The sequence below is a fragment of the Nicotiana tabacum genome, chromosome 17, assembly GCF_000715075.1.
Source record: "Nicotiana tabacum cultivar K326 chromosome 17, ASM71507v2, whole genome shotgun sequence".
NCBI lineage: Eukaryota > Viridiplantae > Streptophyta > Magnoliopsida > Solanales > Solanaceae > Nicotiana > Nicotiana tabacum.
The window spans coordinates 107,942,602-107,951,077 of record NC_134096.1 but is presented as its reverse complement, the minus strand read 5'-3'; the positions used below and the strand labels follow the sequence as shown (position 1 = coordinate 107,951,077).

Sequence of the window (8,476 nt, the reverse complement as noted above, 5' to 3'; positions counted from 1 at the left end):
CCTGGCTTTAGGCAGGCTTTGTAAGGCAAAAGTCAGGCTTGAGCTGGCTTTAGGCAGGCTTTGCAGGCCAAAAGCCAGGCTTGAGCTGGCTTTAGGCAGGCTTTGCAGGGCAAAAGCCAGGCTTGAGTTGGCTTTAGCCAAGCTTTGCAAGGCAAAAGCCAGGCATGAGCTGGCTTTAGGCCGGCTTTGCAAGGCAAAAGCCAGGAATGAGCTGGCTTTAAGCAGGCTTTGCAAGGCAAAGGCCAGGCTTTGAAATTGTGCCTTTTTGTGATCTTGTAAGCTCAGATCCTTCCCTACTAGAACCTTTAATGTAGACATCATTCTAAACATTGCTAAACCATCCTCAGATTGAGCATGAAAGCATGCTAATACCACTGAGAAATGATTCAACAATCTCCAAAAATACTATATTATGGGTTCAGCATTTTCCTTAGCATTTGGACATATCAGAAATAGGATAAATTGTACCATCCCACACTTGCTTATCGCATTTTTTCTGTACACTATCAAAGCACCCCCAGAGTGAGCATGGGACCATGCTAATACCATTGGAAAGTACCTTACTAGCATACTGAATGAGACAAAGAAACATGCAGGTTTGTGCAGAGTCCAATCATGTGAAGCCATCAGTCTGGGGTTCTTCTCTTTGATTTCCTAACCCTAAGGTTAGGTGATTGAGATTTGTCTAGATTGATCAACCTCCTCCCTGCACTAGGCAGTTCAAAGAATGAATGAAACTCAGATGTACCTACAAAAGAGAACACAATGTTAGCTATAAATTCCGCCACTGAGTTGCCTTCTCTGAACACATATTGAAAGATCACATTGAAGTTGTCCTTCATTTCTATAATTTTCTTCACATCCTGTGTAATTACCCAAGGAGGATCCCATTCCCCTTCTAACGTCTTCTTCATCACCAATGAATCAGTCTCCAATATGAGAGGCAGAAGATCATGCTCCACACAGTATTCCAACCCTTGAAGAATAGCCTTAGTTTCAGCTACCACATTAGTTGTCACTCCCAGGTCTACTGCCCTAGCATACACCACATCACCTTCATCATCCCTCACACAAAAGCCTAGGGAGCTATGTCCAGGATTGCCCTTTGAAGGTCCATTAATATTACATTTGTACCAACCATGAAAAGGAAGCTGCCATGTTACTCTTGTCGTGATCAATATAGGTTTATATCCTTCAAAGTATTGAATCATGTCTGGCCATAACAATAGAATATTAGGGATCCAAGCATACCTCACCCTTGCCAGTTGATGCAATGTCCTATTTATCTCATGAATCACCCTATTTGTGGACACTGAACCACCATGTTTACCTACATTTCTTCTCTTCCAAATCTCCCAAGTGATGATAGCTGGTACTGCTTGAAATAATGGCTTTAATTTTGGACAACACTGATCATACCACCAATGCCTTAAAATCTGCTTCAATTGAATCAATTGCACAGAAATTCCAGAAGCCCCCATGAACAAGTTCCATACCTTAGAGGCAGTAGGACTTGTGACAAATATATGCCCAATGGATTCCTCTTGGGGCTGCTGACAACACCAACACCTAGACATTACCATTTTCCCTTGCCTCCTCCACATGTCATCGGTGGCTATTTTCTGTCTTCACAATCTCCACAAGAAGAAGGATATCTTGAATGGCAAACCTTTAATCCATATTAACTTGAATTCCTGATTAGGATCAGCCTTATGCCTTAATATTTTCCAAGCACTGCTAACACTGAACTTGCCTGAAGGAGTTGGCATCCAGTATGGCCTATCCCAATATCCCTCACTGCTTTCATAATGCACATTTAGCCTTGTATGTTCTGCAATTTCCTCATTGAAAGTTTGATCTAGCAGCTGATCATCCCATGCTTCCCATTGCCGCAGTTCTGCCACCTCCTGAAGATCTTCATTGATTAGAAAGTCTTCAGGTAATACGTGATAAAGTGCACCCAATCCAGTCCAATTTTCATGCCAAATATTAGTTGTTCCAGTCTTCAATTCCCATACGATCTCATGTTCTACTTCTTCCCTACCATTCAGTATTTGTCTCCAAACATGAGGCCCTCCCCTAAAATGCACCAATGTTGGTACCTCCTTCTTGCAATACTTATTCCACATGAAATTAGACCACAAAGATTTTGTGGTCCTAAACCTCCACCATAGTTTAGCAAACAGTGCCCGTGAGACATCATGTAAGGACCTAAAACCTAGGCCCCCTTCCTCTTTAGGAAGGCAGAGATTTTGCCATGAAGCCCAGTGTCTGCTTCTCCCTTCTTCCTTTGTGCTCCAAAAGAACCTAGCAAAAGTCTTATGTAGATTCCCCAGGATGCTGTTTGGTGGATCAAGGACTGATAACATGTGAACTGGCATACTTTGCAACACACTAGAGATGAGTGTTGTCTTTCCTCCACATGACAACAGCTTTCCTTTCCATGAATGCAATTTAGCCTTCACCTTCTTGATAAGATCCTCATAATAGTCCTTCCTCCTTCTAGTGTAAAAAAATAGGACACCCTAGATATGTGAAGGGGAATCTACCTCTTGCAAATCCTGTAATAGCTCCAACTGCCTGAAATAATCCATTAGCAACCTTTGAATGTATTTAGTATGAACTCTTATCTTTGTTGATTATCTAACCTAATATCTTCTCATAGTTCCACAACACTACCATAATCTTGCTCAAAGAGGGAGGATGAGCAGATGCAAAGATTATCATATCATCAGCATATGCCAAGTGATTTAAAGGATCAGACCACTTAGGCATTCCAAATCCCACAAATGACTTGTCTTCAAAGAGCTTATTCAAAGACCTGAAAGGTACCCCAGCTGACAGAATGAACAATGCTGGAGATAGGGGATCCCCTTGTTTCACACCCCTTGTCGACTTAAAGAACCCTGAGGACTGCCCATTCACCAATACTGAATACCAGTTATTTGACATCATTCCTTAGCACATGCAATAAGTACCTCCATAAAACCCTATCATAGGCCTTAGCCATATCAAGCTTGATCACCACATTAGCTGGATTTCCTCTTAACCTTATGTCAGTGACAATTTCTTGAGTCAATAAGATGTTCTCAGATATACTCCTACCCTTTACAAATCCGGATTGATTAGGAGTTATTAGAGATGGCAAAAAAATCTCCAATCTGTCATGTAACACCCTAGACAAGACCTTGTTAATGAAGTTGCTCAAACTAATTGGTCTTAAGTCAGAAAAGGTCTCAACTCTAGGTTTCTTGGGCAGCAACACTAGATTGGTGTGAGTGATAGATTTAGGCAATGCAGCTCCTCCATAGAAGTGTAGCACCATGTTGTGTATATCAACACCAATAACATCCCAGGGTGTTTGATAAAACAGGCCAGTGAATCCATCAGGATCACTAGCACTCTCCCCACTAAGATCAAAAACTGTTGCCCTTACTTCTTCAATTGTTGGCAATCTACTAAGTTCCAAATTCTGATCCATAGTGACCATTGAAGGTACATTATTGAGCAAGCAAAATTCAGAAGTATCACCTTCATTTGTGAACTGTTTTTGATAGAAGTCCACTGCAGCTGTAGCCAATTGCTCCTGGTCTTCAATCCATACCCCACTACCATTCTTGATCCTCTTCAGTTGCAATTTCTTTCTTTTGCCATTGACATGATTGTGAAAGAAACTTGTATTCCTATCTCCTTCAGTAAACCAAGTCATCCCAGCTTTTTGCTTCTAATACTACTCCTCAATACTCAAGTATTTCTTAAATTTAGATTGAGCCTTTTGAAGCACAATCCTATTCTCAGTTGTAGGCTCTTCTTCAAACAACATCTCCTTCACCCTAACAATGTCCTCCAAAATAGCCAATTGCTTGAAGATATCACCAAATGTTTTCCTACTCCATTTTGAGAGTGCTGCCTTCACCCTCTTGATATTCTTCTTGAACATAAAAAATGGATCCCCTATGAAATCAGCTTCCCAATTCTGCCTCACCACATCCATAAATGTAGCATGCTTTGTCCAAAAGTTCAAGAATCTGAAAGGCTTGACAAAATTGGTTGTCTGCACCCCACATCCCAAAGGGATCCCAACCTAATGTGAAAATATCATGGCACTCATGGCCACAGAACGAAAGACTGCCGACAATTAAGAGAAGAGTTAGCCCAGTTGTTCAACAACGGGCATCTCCGAGAGTTCCTGAGTGATTGGGCCAAGAACCACTTCAGGAACAGGGATTCTAATAAGCAGATTGAGTAGGAAGAGCCTCAGCACGTCATTAACATAATTATCGATGGAGTAAATATTCTCTAGGGTACGATGCTAAAATGCACCAAAGTATCCATCACAAGGAAAAATGGACTCGGGATTACGTACTGGAAGGAATCTTGTCTTTCAACGACGAAGACGCTGAAGGGATCGTGCAGCTACACAACGACGCACTGGTAATATTGGTACTCGTAAATAATCTCGAATTAAGCGTGTGTTAATTGATCCATGTAGCTCAGCCAACATCATCAGATCAAGTGTCGTGGAACAACTCATCCTACTTAGAGTCATACTTATGACATTCTTTTGAGAGAGATGAGCGAACTTTTCACAAATCTTTGAATTGAGTGCTACATTCTAAGTGAGATATGCTAACGAAAAGTAGAGGAGGGGGAGTTTGGGATCCACAATGACCTACATAAAAGAGCAATCTTCCTTGATGAATAAAGTCAACTCTTGATGCTCAAGTGTCACATTAGAACTATTTGTGCTTAAATATCTTGTTGATAATTCATATGTCTTGTGGGTAATTGTTGGTCCCAATTGATGTGTGATTGATGCATCTTAGATTAGCTGAAATAACTCTTAACTTGTGGAGGTGGTAATTACCTTATTTGCTTGAGTACAAGCAAAAGCTTAAGTTTGGGGGAATTGATAAATGGAGATTTTGACTACTTCTTAGCGCCTTTTAGCTTTCGTTTTAGCCCAGAAGTATTTAATTGTGTTCCTGAAAACTGATACAATATGCTTTATTACAGGAGTATTGGAAAATGAGCCACTGAGATGAAATCCAACTCATAAAGGAGTGATATGAACTCAAGAATAAAAAGAGGCACAGAATCTCAAAGTGCGAACCAGAGAATACCATATGCGGTCAAAGATTGTAAAGGCAACCTTATCAGAGACAAGTTCAAAGTGCGGTTTGCACGTGAAATTAGAGGCCGCAGAAGCTAAGCAAGATCAGAAGTTCAAAGAGTTCTCATTTCAAGCTAAAAGGAAGTGCAAACCGCACAATTATTGTGCGACCGCAAAAGATCAGTTGTGTGGCCGCAACTGCATTTGTGAGGTCCGCAGAAGAGCCTTGTGAGGCCGCACTCAGAAATGTGCGAAACGCAGAAAGAGAGAGATGCGGCCGCGGTTCAGAATTGTGCGGCCGCAAAAGTCCAATCCTGCCAAGCTGAAGAAAAATGTGGACCGCACATGGAATTGTGCGGTCGTAGAACCTCCGAAAGGGTAATTTTGTCCAAAAATTTTAGCACTGTATAAATAGATAGGGAAACGTTTGTAACTTTTGACATCAACAGCCGTTTACTTTGCTTCTTTTAGTAGTTTTAGCTATTTTGAGCTTTTTGAATATTAGTTTTATCATTTTAGTCATTAATATGGTTTTAATTATCACTTCTTCTTCTTTATCTTCTAATTTAAGCATGAGTAGCTAGATTTTCACTAGGGTTGTGACCCAACCTTAGTGTGTGAAGTTAATGGGTGTTTGATTTATTTCTTATTTATTGTTGGGTGTTTATTATCTAGTCTTGTTCTTGCTTTTAATTGAAGATTTAATGGTTGCAAATATTATTTCACGACTAATTGATTAGGTCTCTACTTGAGAAAGAGAGACTTAGTCTAGGAAAACTTGGCTAGAAAGGAATTGGGTCAGTCGAGAGATTGATAAACCCAATTAAAGGGTTGAATCTAGAGATAGTAAAACCCGACTTGAGCTTATTATCAACTGCTTTGTTCAATACCCATTTGGACTTGAGATAGCCAAATTGGGCAAAATCACTCTCTAACTAAGAGGTATTGAGTGGGTATTTGAGTGTTGATGGCTATAATATACCCCGACCAATAAAACAAACTTTAAGGCTTACAACCCATTAAGCAAACACCTAGGTGAAGTTCATAGCCCTAGGCCTTTTATATCATTTGAAAAACAACCAAAAATAATTCCCTAGTTTAAATTCTTAGTTTGTAATCTTAGTTTAAAATTAGACCTAGAAATAACCAAAGTTTGTGGAAGTGCAATTTGAGATAATTCAAGCTCATACACTATAATATATATCCCTGAGACCAATTCATAACCCCCTGTGAAAAATCGACCCCAACTCCTTGTTGGGTATTACTATTGCATCCACTATTTTCATATCCTCAAATAGAGGAGTGAAATTGGACGAGATCAAATATAAACATAGATAAATCAGGTGTAGACATTGAGTTTGATGAGCTGCGTACAAGTAGTAAGAAAAACAGCTATGAAGGTCTAATTGGGACTAATGAGCCGTACTTTGGTTCTTCAGATGCTGAAAGCTTTGCTTCGGATGTGGAAGGTGAAGATGGTGGAGAACATAATAGGAAAATGGAGGAAAAAAAGAAAAAGAAGAGATTGATCTTTAATCCTACTGCCAAGAAAATAACTTGAGAGTTAGGATTGATATTTGAAAATGTTGATGAGTTTAGGGAAGCAATCACCAAATATGCAATTTAAAAAATGGTGCAGATTGAGAAGTACATAAATGAGCCACATAGGGTGAGGGTTAAATGTATGGTATCTAAATGTGGATGTCTTCTAGAACCTAGCAAAGATGGCAGATCCAATAATTTTAAGGTGAAAAAATACAATCCAGTGCACAAGTGTTATACAACCAAAAAGAACAAGTTTTGTAATTCAAGATATCTTGCAAAAATATACAAGAGAAGAATTACATCACAACTAGGTATGAAAGTTTGGGAATTGAAAAAATTGATAAAGCAAGAACTGGACCTATATGTAGGGAGATCAACTGCCCATAGGGCTAGAGCTAAGATATTGAAAGAAATCATTGGTGATATGCATCGAGAGTTCAAAATACTCTATGACTATAGAGATATGATTTTGCAGACCAATCTTGGGAGTACATGTGTGATGAAAGCAGAAGATCAAGGTGATGGAAAACTGGTATTTTCTAAACTCTATGTTTTTTTACGTGCCATGAAAATGGGCTGGCTGGAAGGATGCAGATGCATTATTAGCCTTGATGGATGTTTCTTGAAAGGAGTTTGCAAGGGACAACTTCTTGTAGTTGTCTCCAAAGATGAAAACAATCAAATATTTTCAATTGCATGGACAGTTGTAGAGGTGGAGAACATATTCAATTGGACTTGGTTTCTAAAGTATTTAACTGAAGATTTGGGCTTAGAAGATGGTAAAGACCTTACAATTATGTCTGATATACATAAGGTAATATTTTCCTTCATTAACTATTTTCCTTTAGTAACTATTTTCAGACAGTAACTATTTTCAGAAGCACTGATATGCAAAAGCACTGTTTTGCTTAAGTCATTAGGCTAATTCAGTGTTTAACAGTAACTGTTTTGCTTCAATAATTATTATTTTTTTGAATACTTCATGGTTTAATTAATGTTGTAATGAATTTGTTGCATGGGTGTGAACACAGGATGTGTGCTAGGCACATCTTTGCAAATTGGTCAAAAGAGTGGAGAGGATTGGAGAGGAGAAATAGTTTCTGGAGATGTGCAAGAGCTTCTAGTATTGCAGAATTGAATGACCAACTTGATATGCTAGACAAGCTTGGGAATAGCATATGTGAAAGCTTACTCCACTACAGAAAAAAACCTGATGCAGAGCTTATTTCAATTGTGATTGGAAGTGTGATATTATTGACAACAATATGTGTGAGACTTTCAATTCCTGAATTCTGGCTGAGAGACACAAGACAATCATCACAATATTAGAGGAAATCAGAATTAAGCTGATGATTAGGATAGGTAAGATGAGGGAGTTCTGTGAGACATGAATATGTGATATCTCGCCAATTGTAATGAAGATTTACCAGGATAATTTAGCAAAGTCTATGAAGTGTACTCTAAGATGGAATGGTGAAACATGCTATGAGATTGAAGATCCTAATTATAAGCATGTGGTATCCTTAGTGAATATGACATGTAGTTGCAGAGCTTGGCAGCTAAAATGTATCCCTTGTTGTCATGCAATTGCTAGCATGCATTTCAGGGACATGGAACCTATTCACCACATTGCACATTGGTATCATAAGTTCACTTACTTGTAGGCTTATTGAACATTTATCCAGCATGTGCCGTGTATGAAATAGTGGCCATCTTTAGGCCACCCCTATTGAACCTCCCCTGTTGGAAAGATGCCTGGCAGACCAAAAACAAATAGGAAAAGAGAAGAAACTGAACATCCAAAACCTGGGAAGCTTT

At 39.1% G+C, this 8,476-nt stretch overlaps 3 protein-coding genes across 3 annotated transcripts; 1 reads left to right on the top strand and 2 right to left on the bottom strand.

The window, feature by feature from the left end:
- Positions 1-217: 217 nt before the first annotated feature.
- On the bottom strand, positions 218-1,583 carry LOC142172036 (uncharacterized). Its single transcript, XM_075235789.1, has 5 exons — positions 1,331-1,583; positions 904-1,213; positions 660-801; positions 560-571; positions 218-322 (listed from the first exon to the last, which is right to left on the bottom strand). The coding sequence occupies exons 1-5, from the start codon at positions 1,581-1,583 to the stop codon at positions 218-220; spliced, it is 822 nt and encodes a 273-aa protein (XP_075091890.1).
- A 45-nt stretch (positions 1,584-1,628) lies between these two features.
- On the bottom strand, positions 1,629-3,709 carry LOC142172035 (uncharacterized). Its single transcript, XM_075235788.1, has 4 exons — positions 2,979-3,709; positions 2,680-2,821; positions 2,550-2,580; positions 1,629-2,437 (listed from the first exon to the last, which is right to left on the bottom strand). Exons 1-4 carry the CDS (start codon positions 3,707-3,709, stop codon positions 1,629-1,631), a joined length of 1,713 nt encoding a protein of 570 aa, XP_075091889.1.
- Positions 3,710-6,743: 3,034 nt separating this feature from the next.
- LOC142172034 (uncharacterized) lies at positions 6,744-7,796 on the top strand. The gene is made up of 2 exons (XM_075235787.1): positions 6,744-7,437; positions 7,690-7,796. Exons 1-2 carry the CDS (start codon positions 6,744-6,746, stop codon positions 7,794-7,796), a joined length of 801 nt encoding a protein of 266 aa, XP_075091888.1.
- Positions 7,797-8,476: the final 680 nt, after the last annotated feature.

Coding starts and splice junctions, on each gene's coding strand:
- LOC142172036 (XM_075235789.1), bottom strand. CDS start 1,583: ATGGTAATGTCTAGGTGTTGGTGTTGTCAGCAGCCCCAAGAGGAATCC. Junction 1,214..1,330: donor TTGGAAGAGAAGAAATGTAG/GTAAACATGGTG, acceptor TGTTATGGCCAG/ACATGATTCAATACTTTGAA. Junction 802..903: donor TCATTGGTGATGAAGAAGAC/GTTAGAAGGGGA, acceptor ATATGTGTTCAG/AGAAGGCAACTCAGTGGCGG.
- LOC142172035 (XM_075235788.1), bottom strand. CDS start 3,709: ATGACTTGGTTTACTGAAGGAGATAGGAATACAAGTTTCTTTCACAAT. Junction 2,581..2,679: donor CCTCTTTGAGCAAGATTATG/GTAGTGTTGTGG, acceptor GGATTATTTCAG/GCAGTTGGAGCTATTACAGG. Junction 2,438..2,549: donor TATTACAGGATTTGCAAGAG/GTAGATTCCCCT, acceptor ATTCATGGAAAG/GAAAGCTGTTGTCATGTGGA.
- LOC142172034 (XM_075235787.1), top strand. CDS start 6,744: ATGGTGCAGATTGAGAAGTACATAAATGAGCCACATAGGGTGAGGGTT. Junction 7,438..7,689: donor AGATTTGGGCTTAGAAGATG/GTAAAGACCTTA, acceptor GTGTGAACACAG/GATGTGTGCTAGGCACATCT.